An 18,793-nucleotide genomic window follows, 5' to 3' on the forward strand; every position below is an offset into this window, starting at 1 on the left:
CTAAGCTTTAACACAACATCCTGGCCCTTGATGCACTACAGAATTAAAGTGAAGAAATTTGAACAACCATGCTATATGACTGCATATGATACTTGATATGACAAGAATGTCACCATTCCGTGATATTTGAGTTTTGAATTCTTCACATGATGCTCTTACTTGAAATGCCAGAAAATGTTGTCATCAATGTGACTAATGTCCAATGTATGGAACATAGTGCACACACTCGATTTCTTCCAAAAACATGCCCACTGCATAATGCATACAGTATCAACCATGATCAATATTAGCAACTCCCTTTTCTCCCTACAAAAACTTACCTTTAGAATGGCAAAATTGGTCAAATGTGAGCAATGGACAGATGTCTTGTTTTCATTGTGCTGTACAATCTTGCAACCAGTGGAGTCCCATGCTCCTTTGCGGGCTGGTGAATGAATAGAGAATTGCATCAGAGGTCAACGAACAAATGTTTAATGTTCGAACAATGGACATCATGAAAGTTTCACTTTGTGATCAAGATTTATTACAAAGCCATTCTGAAGAGTGTTTAAAAGTGAAATTGCAAATTAATTTCAGTCAGAGTCAAGTGCTGTCGTTTTGATTTCTTTTCAAAGTTTTCCAGTTGTTTTCATGGCAAATCAAATTGTGTGACATTCTTTAAGTGTAAACTGACTAAATGAACTCAACGCTACTATCTGATCAGACAGTAACAATCTGTTGCATGGTTGATATGAACACGATAGATAAATGTGTCTGCATTAGAATACTTACATAGAGCCTCAAAGTTCCAAAATGCAGCAATCGGATCAGAACCTTGTTGGAATGGTCTGAATGTCAAGATCACAGGCTCCGTCAGATTTTCCAAAGTGAAACCCGCTACAACAATAAAAAGATGTAGATAGGAATGTATCACTAATAGCATAACTATTGCATCATGACTAGATATATTTGCTAAGACATTGAATAATTCAACACTTAATGTTACCTCTTGCAACTAAGTTAAAAAACCTGGGTCCAACCCTTCTTCCACCACACAGTCTTTGAAAGAGGGTTGCTAGACCCTACTGTATGTACTAGGAAACAGGGAAACAGGGGCTGAATTTCAATGAAGAGACAAAAATGTTCCAAATGCAATGATGGCCTATTATTTCAACCATGAAATCTATGAAGATAACACTAATTTTATGGTCAAAAATTCTTGACCCACGAGAGAAAATTTCGAAATTTTGAAATAGCTGCAGAAAGATCATACAAAAAGAGCCAATGGTTTTTTCCAATCCCCATTATTTTATATAATGAGTGTGGACCTGTGTGAAGCAAAATGGAGGTACAGAGGTGAAATCAAAGTGATCATTCTTTCAAGGTTGTACAGTAGGGACACCTACCAATCTTGCTTGATATGACGCTTGAGCTAACTTTCCTTCTGCCATTGTGTGCGGCATATTTTGTGGTGTTACCGGTGTTGGGGAACAGTTTGCCGTTTTTGTAAACCAATACTTGCAGCCTGAATGTTGTGCCTCGGTCAATGCCATGCTTTTCGCGAAGCTTACTGAATAATGACACTGGCAGTTGGATGGAAGCTTCAACTGTCTGCAGAAGCAATGAGAAGATTCTCACATTTTTAGTTGCACCATTCAACGACATCAATTCCAGACACAATCATTTTACAATGTGCAAAAACACTTCCACCCAAGACTCATACTATAATCATACTGTTTGCAGAAAGCAGCCACTGTAGAAGGTCTTTGTTACAGGGCATTATCTAAAAGGAATGAATTCCTCAAGTCAAAAGTATCACAATACCTCACAAAACAGCATATCTGAACATTTGCAAATTTGGTTGTAGATACAAAAATTTTGCTTGCATAATAAATTTATTACTTTTCATATTTCATTTAGAAATATATATTGATTTATATATAACACTTATCAGTGTTTTTTTTTCTCAAGTGTTTTTTTTCTTCTACCAAGGGTATCATGAGATACGAAATATTACCCTTGCATTGATGCGTCATGTACAATATGCAATATTATTATTATTTTTTGACAAATGAATTCTGGTGAAAGCAAAAATTTGGCAGTCAATAATAACATCTGACATTCACAAGCAACGGCTTCTTGACAAGTTACATCCTCAGTTTTCTATTTTTGGGAATGGAACTGGAACTCTATTTTGCCAACAGAATATAAGTACAAAAATCAATCAAAAGTTGCAACTGACAGAGTTTTCAATATACCTTTTCATCAGTGTCTAGCTGTGTACTTGTGATGTTGGCCGTGTAACAAGCGAAACGTTTCTCATTGTACGCGGAGTTGACTCCTTCGTCTCCGACAAATGATGCACAAGTGATGAAATCTCCATCAAATGTTGTTGGTGTACGGAACGCTTCAAGTACGATATTTGGTGCAATATGGGTCAGAATCTTCACTTTACTCAACAAAACATCACCAGCAAACTTTTCTAATGATGTAACAATCCTAAACATGAGACAAAAACTTGTAAATTTTATGTTCTTTGCAGTCAAGATCCCCTATATTGAATACATGGGCTATCACATTAACACTCATTCTCTGCTAAACTTGTTACAATACTTCAAAACGTGTCCTGAAAATATTGCAATGAAAAACGTCAATAGGATATGAAATGCCTACGCATGAAAAGGAGTCAAACATTTGTTATATACATGCACATTGAATGAACATGCTGTTTTATAAGTATGAATCTGCATACATTATCGCGGACGTGAAAGTGGGGATGACACTTATCACTTTGGAAACACCAAAGGACACTGTAGCCTTGGAATGTGTGTCAATCTACTGATGTATAGAGAACTGGCCAAGAACAGAGATTTATGTAGTACCATCGTATCTGTAGGTTCAATTCAGCTTGGTGGCCTTGGTAAGTGTCAACTCATACGCTCAAGACACATTCAGATATACACTTCAGAGCAATAATGATCAGAAGCTAGTCACAATGACGTTTTATCTGGTATCCACAACAGTACTTCCACCAAATTAAAATCAACGGAATTAACACAGGCCTTTATTTCTGTGTAATCACAGTGTGAAAAATGCTGTATCCCCTAATAATGCAAGAATAAGGTTGACCTCTTTTCTTTTAATTACAATGTATTCTTTTCTTGCTTGTGTCATAGACCATGAAGGTCTTGGCCCAGGTCTGTGATTGTCTCAACCAACGATGTGAATATACGGCGCCCTCTATGGCCAGAAAGTGGCAAGGTCTCACCTGCTGCAGGCTCTTTCAGTCTCTTGAGCAGAGGCCAGGAGAGTTTCGTCCATTTCCATGACGTTACTGGCAATGTTGATCATAGTTGTTCCAAGCTGTGAAGATAAAAATGTTGGCACTTAAATGTCAGTAGGCCGTCTAAAAAGATACATCCTCAACAAAAAGCATGTGAATTTTTGTATTTTTCTTTGTACAGATACTCTTCCTATGAGCACATTTTTACAAAATTAAGGCATAGTAATATTAATGATTTATGAGTAACGACAAGAAAGTAGCAAAAATAACTTTGCTTCTGTTCTGATTACTGTTGCAACTGAATAAATTCCTTCCTTTCCCAAGTTATATCCATTGAAAACCCCAACAGGACTTGACCGATGTATGGTCAGCGAAAGGAAACCTTGGTAACATACGCAGATCACCAAAAATGGTCCTTAGTTACTCTATGACCGTGGCTATTATGAGTATGGTTTGGTGATATTTAGTATAGATAACTTCATCATGTTGTCTATGTCATATTAATTGTGTACTATCAGTAATTTGACTTGATACAAGCACCTGTTCACATAGCAACAAAGCCTTCGTCTCCCCTCTCAAATACCCTTTGGGCATCAATGCCATGAGAATCTGAAAAACCCATACCATGAAACACTCAGAGACAAATCCCCTATTGGTTATCGAAAGGTAAAACCATTTGAAAGACTTTCATTAGAACGTCACAGAATTCTTCTTGTATGTCCTTCTTGTTCTAAATTGGCCCATTTACGATAATTGATTATAATCAATTTTGAACTCATGATAGATAAACGTTTCTGATCATTTGCCCTCCGGGACAAATGCATGCTAATAAACAAACTGCAGCAATTATTGCTTGGTATAAAACCAAGCCATCTGGAGAAAAACACACATCTGTTCACTGAGAGTAATTTACTTTCACATCACATTATCATTCGTCTGATTGCATGAAACTGAAAACAATAACTCATGCCGGTATGAATTTCCAAACTGCTTTTTCAATGAAATTTTCATGTTTGCATTCTTTGGTGCTCGGGGCAACTGATCCCTCAAATTATGTTCTTCAAAAATTCAGGTGTTTTTCTCTCTGTCCGACTTGTTCTTCCTTGCCAGCTGATGGATTTTCAATGTTACAGCCGGAAGATACGCCTGGAGGCATGGTAGGACTGCATAAAAAATTAAACCCTGACAACTGCAGAGAAAATGTGAATATTAATTTTTCATGTGTGACAGAAAGAATACCACCATGTCACTGTTATAAGACCTTTTAGGCTGTTGGAGGTATTAAAAAATTACTTTTTCATGCGAGTGAACATCAAATCATGTATTTTTTTTCACCATTATATTTTTTATCTGATGATGATGATGATACAGCAAAATATCAATGCAGACAGGCTGTGTGATATATGCCATCAGAAGCAAGTATAAAATGGATGTAGTCAGAAAAAGCATAAAATACAAAATAGCCGCTCAACTGTTTACAAAAAAATACTTTCAACTTCATCCCCGTCCTTACAGTGACAATGAATAAAATAAAAGAAACCTGATATCCGATCAGGTACCACGTATTTTAATTTGTATTTTATTTGTAAACGTGACTTGTTTAGTGTTGGGAGGAGGTTGAAAAACTTGCATCAGACATAAAGGTTGATGACAGGAACAATGTGATGCCAACTACAGGAACTGACTCCATTTTAAGTACCGTTCTATAATTGAGTACTTCCTGGAGGAAAACCACACCACATATATGTATGAAAAAGTTGCCTTGAAAAAAAGATTGCGGTAAATGAAGAGGGCACATGATAAACATCACTTGGGCACGCGATGCAGAGGCAATCTCGCTGGAGACCGATAATCAAAAGGACAGGATATTGAGGGACATGAGGAGTTGTCAAGCCAAGATGAATATGCATGCTTACCGTATCGGTTACTAAGAAGTCTATTGTACACAATAAACCGACAAAGGCTATTGATCCCTAAGAGATGGCTGTGACTGAATAATACAATTATTAATTTCTATAGACTCGCTTCACAAAAGATCTGGTCATTTTACATATCGATCCGTCTACAGGAAAAACTAATCGGATACAAATTAGCGTGGGTTCTTGTGTGCCGACTGGTTCATCACATCTTAGATATTACTAAACCTCTATGTGGCCTTTGATGAGAAATATTCAATAAAACTTATCGACATTGAATTTTGCTGAGTAGTTATCTTGATATTTTCATGACTTTAAGAGACGGCACTTGAAAAATCAGTTTCTCTCAGAGTATCAGACATGTTGTACCTCAACATTAAACACCCACAGATGTTCACTCTGACATTCTAAATTTGATTTTTTTGCCCTTTTTCTTTTTTTTTTCAATTTGAGGAAATTTAAGTTCACACAAAAAGAAAATGCAATATCAGCGAAAGAGTGACATAGTCTTTCAACAGATATTTGCAGCCTGATTCAGATTTTGACGCAAAAGGCGCCATGGTGGTGGTTAAAGTGTATTGTGTAGAGTTTATTCAATTTTACACATCACTGCCTGATACAACGTTTCATCCTGATTACATAGAAAATGAACTTCAACGTTATTAAACAACCAACGCAGATCGCTATTGGAAGCTGTCACACCACTGTGTCATCATGCACACAGAGAAAATTTTCCACAATTGTTATTTGCAGCAGATTGTAATTTGCAGAAATCTAAAGGACAGTAAACTGGCATATGATATTTCTGCATCAACAGCTCTGTTGAATGGGGACTTTTGAACAAAATTTATTGACATAAAAAAAAGGAGATTAAATGTCCAAACACATGTTTGTTTGCATCTCACTTTGTGATTAAATGTCAATGCTCACTTCATAGTTTCAAATTACTTGATGATTCTAAATTTAGAGTTAGCCGAGAATGTTCGACACGAAAATGGGCAAAGCTATTGTCAGCTATTGACCTGTGCTAGTCGACACATTTTTTCAGGTTTTGAAACTACACCATCTGCTCCACATGTTTGGTTAGCATTCCTCAGCATTAATCATAATAGGTATTATTTTAAATAAAGATAATTTAGGGAGGAAGCTACACCGATCTTTCTTCGTGGTGACAAAATATGACAAAGTGGAGATTGCAAAGTAAAGAAATAGTATTCACACTGAAATAAACTAGGATTAGAACTCGCTGTGTTGTGATATAATGTAGTGGTACATGTATACACACAATGATATACATTTGTCACGAAGCACATGGACAAACATCTGAAATGCAAGATAACGGTAAATCAATGAGACACTCCGCATGATGATGTCCCCCTCTATGACATCAGGTGATACAACTGAACACTCATGATAGCTACACACCCAAACTTTACCTGGAAAAATTCACAGAAAACATGGTGATAAAAACATTACCAAACATAATAAAACATGAGGGACAAGATTATGATGGGCAAGTCAGATGCAATGATATAAAATGGTATTTTTATTGTAAAACATTGTGAATTGATGTTAAGATCAAATATTGTATTTGTACGGATAATAATGCTCCTTTGCTTAAAGTTTATGACCAAGAACAGAGCTATACGTCCCTTGAATGAGCAAATATCAATCTTCACTCTCACATAACGCCTTACTTTCAAAGTCTGAAATCTAGACAGCTTTAAATATTGGTAGTTTAATTTATAAATTTCAATATTCATAAGCAATAATGGAATGTAGTGCACATCTACATGTAAAGAGTGTTTGCAAATTGTTAAATGTAACATTTAATTACACATAGATTAAAAATTTGGTCATTAAATATGCACTACAGTTAAAACAATGCATCCTGCAATCTCACTTCAAGTTACACTGGAGATGGACATCCTTCTGATATTGGTGGCTATGAGCGAATATTACACATCAAGGTTTGAGCAGATTAGCTGTGTAATTCAAATCCATTGTCGGTGGGTCAGCAACCATAGCAATAGCAACAACAAGCCACAGACCTTGTTCTATTTTTTTTTAAAACTGCTTCAGGAATATTTTTTGTTGTTCTATCGACTGATACTTGTTGCTGTTTGTTGCTAGGTGCGGTTTGATTAGTGGAAAACAGGTGTGATGGTAAAAGTGAAGTCAGATGGAATCTGAGTATGGTCAAACAGGTATTTTTGTGAAAAATCAAGTGACATTATACGACATACAACGCCTTAACAGATGGAAGAAAATCTCACCATGGTTCCATCGTTACTGTAGAAGGCACCTCGGGGATATTTAATCGGACTCTTCAAATTTTTGCAATACTAAACTTTCTCATCTGCCACTTCAGTGGGTTTATTTTAAAGCTCTGAGAGTAAATAAAGTTTTCGCGGTCTTATATTTGTGAAAATCAACAGAAAATTCATTTTTCCTCACAGAGTTATCACAGGGATGGCAGCCATTTTGAATTTCAAATAGCAGCACTGTAATTTGCTTCTCTGGTACCAAAATTTACAAGGTCAATGCTGTGATTCTTATTCTTGATTTTGAAAGAGAATGGTTGCAAGTTTCCTTCAGGAAAGTTTGAGCAAAAGTTTAAAAGTTTAAGTCATTTGTTTTGAGGTGCATGCTACCTCAACAAGTTAAATTTGATGTTATATATTAAACCTTGAGGTTAAAGTGATCTCACTTCTGGTGGATAAAAATGTGAATACACACGTAGCTATCTTTGTGAGAGCCACTTCACACCACCAGGAACATTTTCGCACATTCATTGTTCACACCATTTCAGAAGATGAGGATTAGATGATCCAGTCCCTTTTGTTGACATTTCAAAATCTGTCTGAAATTTCATCTTCACAGGAGGTGCGGTCATTTGCGCCTCTAAAAATTGCTTTTCAGAAACAAGTCTGGCGTGTGAAGTGACCTTTCAGCAACAAAGATATTAAAACTGTCTAGTGGGTATTCATGCTCTTGTCTATCTTTTCTGTTTGTGAAGTGATAATTTCAGACAAAGACACTCATCGATCAAAGAGCAGTTCTTCAAGACTGGAAATTTGAAAATGCACATTAGGTAATGGTATTTAAGGTTAAGTCTTTAGCTTTTTTGGATGAAATATACTTTTAAAACATTCAAAGCAGGATTTAGTATTGATTTGTTTGGGAAAATGTGAAGGTCACTGGCCTAAGAATTTAGATTTATCAAAACTCAGCATTTATACAAAAAATCAAATTTTCAAAATATCTTTGCTGTAAATATTTCTCTTGAAGATCAGCATTTCTTGTTGATAAGTCATCACATGTCTACTGAAGCAACAAACCAATTACCTATAATTATTCATATACCTTCAATGGTGGATTGTTAATCTATGCTTATCGCCAACATTCATCGAACATTTTGCTCACTGTTTTGAAAAAACTTAGTAACAAAATATTGATGATGACATATTAGCTTTCCTTTTCAACCAACAAAGACTAACATCATTTGCTTTGATGAGCCCCCTTTAATTTCATCAGCTTGTATTGATCTTTCCACAAAATGAATATGACCAAATCGTCTGTTACAAAACAAATACGGTCTCATAAAATCCCAATATCCCATTTATGCAAACGCAATATTTTGATCCTTTGCGAACACTAGTGTTTTAATGAAATTGTAAATTTATTGCAGTTTCTCGGTAAAAAGAGAGTGAATCATGTTGTTTTTAGAACGATGTGGACCAGTGTCAATCAGCTGGATAGCAAGGACTCCACAATGAATAATTAAAACCACCTCATGAAATTGCCTCTGCCTAATAAGTGAAAGAAGGTTTCATCAAAAGGAGTTTATTTGGTTTTATTTTACATTTGTGTTCATGATGTTCATGTTGTTATTTAGCAAATTGAAGTTTGCCTACTAATGTCATCTGAATTGTGCTTGTCAGTGAAATGTACAATCCCTTCATACAAAACAGGCCGGGAGGAATTATATGAAATATTAATTGAAGATCATGGACTTTAAGGATTAACACTAAACCGAGCCCCAAGACTAAATTGAAACTAGCCACTCAATGAAATCTATGCTGAGTTGAAGGGGAATCTGAACTCTCTGTGTGGGTTTAGCCTCTGGGTCTTAGCGGTGTCGGTTGTTGCAGTCAAATTCCATTTAAAAATCTAAACTCACCACTCAGTCAATGTGTCAAATCTGATCATCGGAATAGAATAGATTTTATGCCACACTGAACCACAACAGGAAACAGGTCACTGTTTGTTGGACAAACTTTGAAAATATTGACTTTTGTCATGACTAGGAAATTGAATATCACTGGCAAACAATAGTGTTTAGACACAGCTGAACTCTTCCTTTGCTTTAAGGTAATATGCACCTCGAAAGTGAAAGACTTAAACTTTTGCTCTAACTTTCCTTAATGAATCTTTCAATCATTCTCTTTCAAAATCAAGAATAAAAATAGGGGGTCACCGTGCAAATTTTGGTACTACAGAAACAAATTACCCAAGATTTACCCATATTAGAAATTCAAAATGGCCACCATCCCTGTGTTAACACTATGGAGAAAAATAAAAATTTTCGAACTTCGAAAAACTAAGCCTGTGAAAAGTTTTCTTTCACCAAGAGCTTTAAAATGAACCCCCACATGTGGTATATCAGAAGAGAATTGTAAAAGTTTGAAAGTCCGAATGTCTGTCCCCGAGGTGCGTTCTACCTTAAAGAGAAACTACAGTTTTTATGCCCTGCTTTCAAATATCCCCATGACAAATTCACTTTCCTGTGACTTTGAAATTGTAACAACATAAAAGGTAAGCCATTATGACATCCTGACATTGCAAAGCTTTTTACTCTGCCTATGTAAGTGAAATTAAATTCCCATCCCTACCAAAGATATTTAATTCCTATCATTCTGAACAAAATTCCTCATTTAGAAATGATTTAATGATACATCGCATTTTTGTCCATTATCATTTGGATGTACAGGACTGGTCATTTCTTCAACAGGGAACCACAAACGCAAGTTTAAATGAGAAACCATTACAATCGTAGACTCTAAAAAATACAATCAATACTATTTTATCTTTGATGGTAATCTTCACAATTTCTGACCACGTGATACGATACATGTACATCCTGATGAATCTGCAACTCCTTTGAGTGCAATTCTGAACAGTAAATGAAGATGAAGAATAAAAAACATCATCTATGATGTGGGTTAAATTTTCATGCAACAGTGCATCTGATACATGATTTACTTACAAATGCATGCTCATGGAGCAAGTTCTTCTTGGCTTCAAATTGCTGGCAAATATTTATTTCATGGTCTCACCTGTGCATCTGTGAATTTGCTGAATTGCTCCATGACTCTGGCAATGAAGATGGCATCCATCTTGTCCTTGAATGTGTGTGCATCAGATGTCTGCATTTCCAAATCTCTGGCTTTTTTCAAGGCATTGGTTGCGTTGATCTCACTCTGGAGGAAACAGTTACCAAACAACGATTAGACGGACACGATATTGCAGCATGGGCAGTCGACCTACCCAAAGTCTGTGGGTTTACAAATGTCAAAACAGTAAATTGAAGGAATGAACTTCAGCAGACTGTTGTGTTGATGATGAGGTGATCATGAACTTGAAGCAACATACTTTGGCAGATTGTTGCATGGATTGTGGGGTGAAGGCAAAACCAGCCAGCCGGTAACTACTGCATGCACCCAAGAAAAATGCCAAACAACTAGTGGGCCAATCTAAATGGACAGTTGTTTTTAATCTTTTTCATATTTATGGGGATGTATGTGTTTGCTACACTTGTGTCTTCTGAGAGGATTCAAATTAAATTTGCTAGCCCAGTCAAAACTACTATTGCAATTTTAAATTGCACACAACACAATTTTACAGAAAACTTATGACTTACGCTAACTTTATTGTCACAGTATACTAAATTATGGATTAACTTCATGTGGTTTTGTCCAAAGATAATCTTTGAGGAAAAAAATACTGACGTAGATTTTTTCATTTCAATGCCATATCACAGTCCCTCTATTGTGGATAGAGGGACTGTGGCCATATATTCAATCTACCAGGGCACAGTGATCCCCATGTATTTGTCACCACTCACAAAGAAGAATTAAATATTTCACAATCTGAAGAAATGGCAATATTTTCAAAACTAATACAGATCATAGTTTCACAGCAGCAAAAGATAAAATAGAAGTAGTTGATTTGCTTGGTAATATAGCTCCTCATTTTTGAAAGTGAAGCACTGATATAACAAATATACACTGTTAACAATAAACATCTTCAAATACAAAAAAGCATGCCCAGCAAACGTATGTTTTTAAACATAAAAGCTTCATCGTAGATGACACAGTCCCCACTTGTTAATGGGTACTTTGATTACAAGTCCTCAGAGAAGATAGAGTCCTCTTCATGAATTTGGTCTGTGATGTCCTTTTACTAAGTTTGAATAAAATCGGTTGAGACGTGCCCGTGTTTTGGCTAAGGACACCAAAAAATTGTAACAAAATGGCTGCCATGCAGCCATATTGGATCATATCATGAAGCAAATTGACTTACATATGTATGACATAGGTTAATGTCCTTGTACCAACTTTGAATAAAATCGGTTGAGATATGCCTGAGTTATGGCTCTGTACATGAAAAAATCATAACAAAATGGCCACACGGCAGCCATATTGGATCGTATTACAAAACAAATTGACGTGCATATGTATGACATAAGTCAATCTCCTTGTACCAACTTTGAATAAATTTGCTTGATACATGTCTGAGATATGGTTCTGTACATGAAAAAAACGTAACAAAATGGCCACACAGCGACCATATTGGATCGTTTCACAAAACAAATCAATGTGCATATATATTACATAGGTCAATGTCCCTGTACCAACTTTGAATAAAATCGGTTTAGATATGCCTGAGTTATGGCTCTGTACATGGATCATATTGGATCGTATCACAAACCAAATTGACGTGCATGTCTATGACATTGGTCAATGTCCTTGTACCAACTTTGAATAAAATCGGTTGAAATGCCTGAGTTATGGCTCTGTACATGAAAAAATCGTAACAAAATGGCCGCCTGGCGGCCATATTGGATCGTATCACAAAACAGATCAATGTGCATATGTATTACATAGGTCAATGTCCTTGTACCAACTTTGAATAAAATCAGTTTAGATATGCCTGAGTTATGGCTCTGTACATGAAAAAATCGTAATAAAATGGCCGCCTGGCAGCCATATTGGATCGTATCACAAAACAAATCGACGTGCATATGTATGACATAGGTCAATGTCCTTGTACCAAATTTGAATAAAATCGGTCTAGATATGCCTGAGTTATGGCTCTGTACATGAAAAAATCGTAATAAAATGGCCGCCTGGCGGCCATATTGGATCGTATCAAAAAACAAATCGACGTGCATATGTATGACATATGAAGTAATCTATGTACCAAGTTTGAATGAAATCGCTCCAGGCATATCTGAGATATCTGCGTGAACGGACGGACGGACGGACGCACGCACGCACGCACGGACATGACCAAACCTATAAGTCCCCCCGGACGGTGTCCGTGGGGACTAAAAAGCTTCAAAGTTCAAGACAAAATTATTTGTCAATTTTTTTTTGTTTGTTCTAAATATCATGTAGGATTTTGAATTAAGATGACGTAATTTCCATGAAGATTTCTGTGGGACAAGTGAAAACAATACACATACAAAACAACAAGCCAATGCCACAACAATCCGCATGTATCATCGTGATATGTTACATTTCTTAAGGAAGACTGCACTAACTTGCCAGGAATTACACTGTCAGCATTCAGGCTGTACAAACGCAGAGTACAATTGTGTACTTTCACCCACACAAAACTTCGATTAATGTTGTCCCCGTTTCAAACTCAAGTCTCACGAGGCCGAGGGAGCAATTTTATGAGTGATTTTGATCATGCTCCATAGTAACGCTGAAGCATTGTTGCAGCTTTGTGGAGTGTAGCCTATAGCCAAGTAATGGAGTATGGCCTACAGCCGAGTATTATATTTGATGTAAATCACAAGCCTTGCCACAGGAAGTTTTGATCAGGAATCAAAAGGGATTGGAAAGTGGAAAACGTGAGGGAATAATTTCAAATTTCTGTCATTTGACAGACCAAAGTCGACTTGACACAGCAGGAGTTTGAGCAAATGTCTAAGAAACATTATTTCTACAACACCGATATCAAGTATGCTGTTGATGGCAGAGAGGTATGTCAAATTTAACGTAGCTCATTTCTGCCGTTTCTGAGATTTCTGATTTGTGTGATGGCTGTGGAAAGATGAGCTTTTCTTTCACATTTGCCATTTTCATCATAATTTTCACTTTTTGTTTCCCAGCACAGCCAGCAGCAATCTCAGTTGACTATGATTGCTCCCTTTCAATATTATATTTTTAGACTCTGATTGGTCTGTTTCATAATTAGATCTTCGCTAGATATCATTCTCTGAATTTTGAACAACAGGATCATGAATCAATAATTTCTGAGGTGGGTATGGCCCAGCTTCTCACCACATACAGCAACATTAATGAGACTACAATATCAGAGCCAAGGAGGAATAGAATACATAGGAAGGTACATGAATACATGAGCCACATACGGCCATTGCTAACACTCTTTTCCCCAACTCTTATGTCTGAGGTTGCCTTGCTCTGTCAAATAAACAGTAACATCTTCTCAAGAACTGCAATCTGTATACATGATTGCTTGTCATGGAGTCTTTGTCTATGTCTTCCTTTCTGTACTATCTTTCTCCGTTTCCAAAACTCCTGTTATTCCTGCCTCTGCATTTCCATTCTCCCTCCTCATTCCCCTTCCTCCGGCATCATCCTTCTTCCCTCATCATCAACCTTTCCCTCATCATCAACCTGTCTTGCAGACATCATCAACTACAATATTGAGAGGTGAATGACTGACAGCTGTGAACAGTTTTGTATTTCAATGCAATAAATTATTCTAGAGTGGTGCATCTTTGTGATAGAGTAACACATGAGAACAGCTCCCACACACATCCAATATCACCATCAACACTTACCATCGCCAATCTTTCAAACCACTGAGTGTTACTGCTGGCGAACTGGCAAGCCGTCGTGTCAGGTACGTCCCACACACCACCTGACTTACACTGGCGACTGGCCGAGTGCGTCAGCCGTGAGCCGCCACTGCTACTCATTCTTGAACCCTGGGGGCATCGCTCAAAGGTCTTCACACCTGCCACTGTCATAGACCATCTTATTGTTCCTATGAAAAGAGAAGTTGCGGTTACTGTTCCGTGACCAAAAACTGCCCGGTCGTGAACGTGTTCCCAGTGGCATAAACACTTGCACGTATCCTTCCAAGAGTTAGAAACTTTTGTGTTGGCAGGTTTATAGCATAATCATATACTGAATCATGGCTAATTTGCTTGTAATTGTCTGAATAAAACATTGAAAACATTTGGTTGTATCAAAGCTTCATGGTGATGTTCAACGTTATAAAGTGTTGAACAGAGCACTTGACCTACAATCTATTAATGGCTTTTACATGATCAGGTTTTCACTGTGCATAGAGCGTTTCAATCTGTACCTTCAACACCCTTTGTTACCATATTTTAAAGCTTGACACATGATGACAAAGAATGACATTTTCAATTTTTTTAACAGACAAACAGAACAAAAATACAACAAAGTTTTCAAATTACATACATAGAAAAAATTCAGGTTACCACTATAAGACATTAATATTCAAAAAGATAATGAACTTGACAGCTGCAGTACTATTATGAAGGAACAACATCAGCATGCTTGGTCATCCATTTATAAATAGTCATTCAGATCTTCTGATAAAAATACTCTAAATACACACTTCTGTGCCACTGATACGACACACAGGCACCAACACTTGGCATTCAGTGGAACATAATCTTCCCGGCAAATATTAGATTTCAGTATAATTATTACAGAAATGTGGATGCTGGCTATATGAAAGCTATTAAAAGTGGTCCCTCTGTACAGTCCTGTAATTGGATTACAAGAGCTGTCAATTTCCTTGGTTTTCAGTGCCATTGATACCAAAGAAGATGTAATATGTAGCCTAGGTAGAATTCACCAGCCCAGTGATCATGTTGTAGAGCATGCCAAGTTCTAGGGGCTTGGCTTCTATACTGAATTTGGAAAACTGTGATTTTATATCCTCAGTAGTGGCAACCAAGCTTTGGGAAATACATATTGATTTCAATAGTAATGCTGGACTCATTAAATAAGGAATTTAAGGTGACAGTGCTATATTCAAAACTGGTTGGGTTGGATACTGCTCTGCGGAAAAACTTCATCAGATTTTTACACCCTTTGGTTGATTTTTTCAAGAAACACATAAAATTAAAAATCAGAAATTATTATAAAAGACAAATTAACAAATGCTCCTATATACCTTTATTGTCTGTGGTTGACTCTGACTGGCAAAATGTGGCATCGTTTTCCAGGACAACGATGTTGACACTCCGAGATTCATTTCCCCTGGATGTGATAGCCCTGCACTCCCACACCCCTCCATTGCTTTTCTCCAGCCTTTCTATTGTCAGCTTACTCCTGAGCCGTGATTGGTCGTGAGTTGGCTGAGTTAGTATGGTGATTCCTGCCGTTTGGTTGTTTGAGACTTCTTTCTTCATCTTGTACCACATAATTTTGGTGGTGTCGTCCAGGTAGGAGGCTGTGCAGGTCAAGGGGAGCTTGTCTCCAAGGAAAACAACTTGGTTGTTGGGTGGAGTGATCTCGAAAAAGGGCAGTTCCAGTGGGTCATCTGCTCACAGAATAGAAAAGTCAACCGTAGATCATTACTTACATGGAGCACATAACAGCAGAAACTTCAGATTTTGCCAAGAGATAGATTTATTTCATTAAACATGTTCAAGACATCCATACACGTATGTTGTTGCCTATTGGGGAAGAGATAATTTAATTATACTCATCAATTAAATCCACCATGCCTGAAGTACGTTGTCCACTGATGTTTCATTGAATGATTATGAACACCAAAACAACACACAGGGAGAACATACTTTTTCATTGATCTGGGGTCAAAGGTCATACCAGGGATACATCCTGGTATTTTATGGCACTGGTTGAATGGCAAACCCTACAAAGTAACAGAAACGGGCCCCTTGATAAGTGAGCTCTTGTTTCTTCAGCAAACGATGCCTCAAAATTTTGTACACCACAATAATCAGACTGGTTTGGTCATTTACAATCCTGAAGATTTACAACCACACTTGTACATAACTTACACCCTTCTCCAGTAGATTCATTTGATGAATGCAATGGAGTAGTCATGGTGATACATACCACAGTTGAAGTGTCTCTTTTTCAGATCTTTCAGTTTCTCCCCTCTAAGAGTCCTTGGATACATGCACGTGGTTGAATCTGAAATTTTCTTGTTATTTTTGGACCACTTCACTATCCATTTGAGTAAGCAATCACACATTAGGTAATCAGACTGGAAGTCTCTGAAAGTATGAACAAACAATATTTTCAGAATGAAGTATGGACATTTTAAATTAAAATGGACCTACTGGTTAATTAAAGCATAATTCATTTTTTCCCATTGTTTCTAACAATTTTATCGCTGATAAAGCACATCATAAACAAATGTTGATCTTCAGAATCGGTTCATCTTTCCACATGGAACAAAATCACCCTAAACTTTGTGTGTTTGAGTCCTTCCTCCTCATAAAAGCTAGCAAGGTAGATGATTTTTCAGGGTACACTTATTTTTCAAAAAATTTACTGCAAACTTAGGATTGTTGTACTGACACTTTGATAAACCTGACCTGCCTAAGTGGTTAAAATCATTTATTACACTGACAGCGGTTTGCTGTAACTCTTTCACCACCATGGTTTGGCTCAAACCCATTGTTATCAGCTGTGAGTGTGGACCTGTTAACATGGAACTAGGGGGTCAACAGGTAAAGCCTCCCTATGTTGGCTGACAGGTAACTCTCCATATCAAATACATGCTCTATGTAAATCACGGTCTTTGTACAGATTTGCCCAATACAGCACAGTATCCTATGGATATGTTATTTATGGAGAGCTTATTCTACAAAGGGGTACCATTTACTGTGGAATAACGTTTCACTTTATATTGAAGTATAAATTAAGAATATCCTACACAATGTTGGCCATATAACACTGGAATCTACACAGAACAAGTTTGTTGGTGGTGTTTATTGATATAGATATCTACATATCTATCCATCATCTACATGATACACATGGAAGCCAAATTACAGGCTGAGGAACTTGTTATTCCAGGGTTAGATAGAAGCCATGAAAGGAAAGTTCCTTGCACAATGGTACAACACCGTGAGTTGTCGCCTGTGTTTCCATATCACCATCCTGTGACAGCGAGTCAAGTGCTGTCAAATTTAATATCCTCCAATTACCAGTCTACTATTATACCTGGTATACATTTTATTAATCATTACTTGAAGGAAAGTTTAAAATATTGATTGAGAGACTGAAATCACCAGAGTTACATGACTTTGCTCATGATGCATCTATCAATTTTTTTCATATTTTTTACAAAAATGTTAATGACTGCATTACTTTATCTTTTGATCGATGCATTAAGGAAAGGATTCCCGATTGCCTATGGAATGGAAAATGGTTTGAATTCCACAAACAGCCTGAGGCTGATGTTACTTAATATGAGAGGTGATGTATAATCTTTTCATACACGTCTGAAAAATGACCTCTACCGTACCAGTTACCAGAAACATTATCATAAAGAGTTCAGATTTGTGTTGAGGATTGTTTGTATCTCTGCATTAAGGTTAATTTTGAAATGACGCAGCCAATAGACATCACACATCACACATCAGAACAGAACAAAATTTGAACTTCCTTTGGGGGAGTAAAACTCCTCATCAAGGATCATCTCAAAGAAATTTATGATCATGAGTGATCACAAAGTAAAGAGTTCCAAATTTAACAGTACAGCCTTTTTCTTAGTTTACTGTTGTGAAAACAGGATAATACTTCCTAAGGCTTCCATGAAAGACATCAACCATGGCAATTCAAATTGAGATGAAGTTCACTTTCAAGTTGGATTTTATGAGAAGACCTGACAATTGACGACTAAGTTGCAGAAAGGTCATTAAACTTGAAATGTCAGCATTGGAATTTTATTACCAGGTGGTGTCCCTGTTTACTGTCACAACATCAACACAATAATGAGCAAACTCTTTGAACAGATGAAAAGATTAATCTTCTTGGGAGTCTCTTTCAGCAAGATGGGGCGGAGCAGTGGGGACACGAACCTATTTTGAGGATATCTAGATTAAGGCACCGGATTTTGCTGTACAAAGATGAAACCTCGACATTTGGAATAATTTGTGTCAAAACAGAGTGTTGCAGAGCATGAATGAATATGCTTCCTTCCTTTTATAACTGTCCAAAAAGTTCTACAACAAATACGTTATAAACTTCAATATTTGATACAATGGGGTTAAACTCACAGCATTGGGTCAAGGATGCGTGATGGACATCGACACTTTGGTGGCTGTGAGGCCATG

At 36.9% G+C, this 18,793-nt stretch overlaps 1 protein-coding gene across 1 annotated transcript in view; it reads right to left on the minus strand.

Annotated features, from left to right (window-relative positions):
- LOC139119956 (adhesion G protein-coupled receptor A3-like) overlaps window positions 1–18,793 on the minus strand; it is an 80,675-nt gene that overhangs the window by 5,569 nt on the left and 56,313 nt on the right. The window contains exons 6-14 of the mRNA XM_070683925.1: window positions 16,563–16,723; window positions 15,652–16,020; window positions 14,279–14,484; window positions 10,518–10,661; window positions 3,248–3,342; window positions 2,238–2,478; window positions 1,386–1,590; window positions 772–876; window positions 321–424 (exon numbers count right to left, since the gene is read on the minus strand). Coding sequence (XP_070540026.1) covers window positions 321–424; window positions 772–876; window positions 1,386–1,590; window positions 2,238–2,478; window positions 3,248–3,342; window positions 10,518–10,661; window positions 14,279–14,484; window positions 15,652–16,020; window positions 16,563–16,723 — 1,630 coding nt within the window. The remainder of the gene's footprint in view (window positions 1–320; window positions 425–771; window positions 877–1,385; window positions 1,591–2,237; window positions 2,479–3,247; window positions 3,343–10,517; window positions 10,662–14,278; window positions 14,485–15,651; window positions 16,021–16,562; window positions 16,724–18,793) is intronic.

Source organism: Ptychodera flava, chromosome 20 (assembly GCF_041260155.1).
Source record: "Ptychodera flava strain L36383 chromosome 20, AS_Pfla_20210202, whole genome shotgun sequence".
Taxonomy (NCBI): Eukaryota; Metazoa; Hemichordata; class Enteropneusta; family Ptychoderidae; genus Ptychodera; species Ptychodera flava.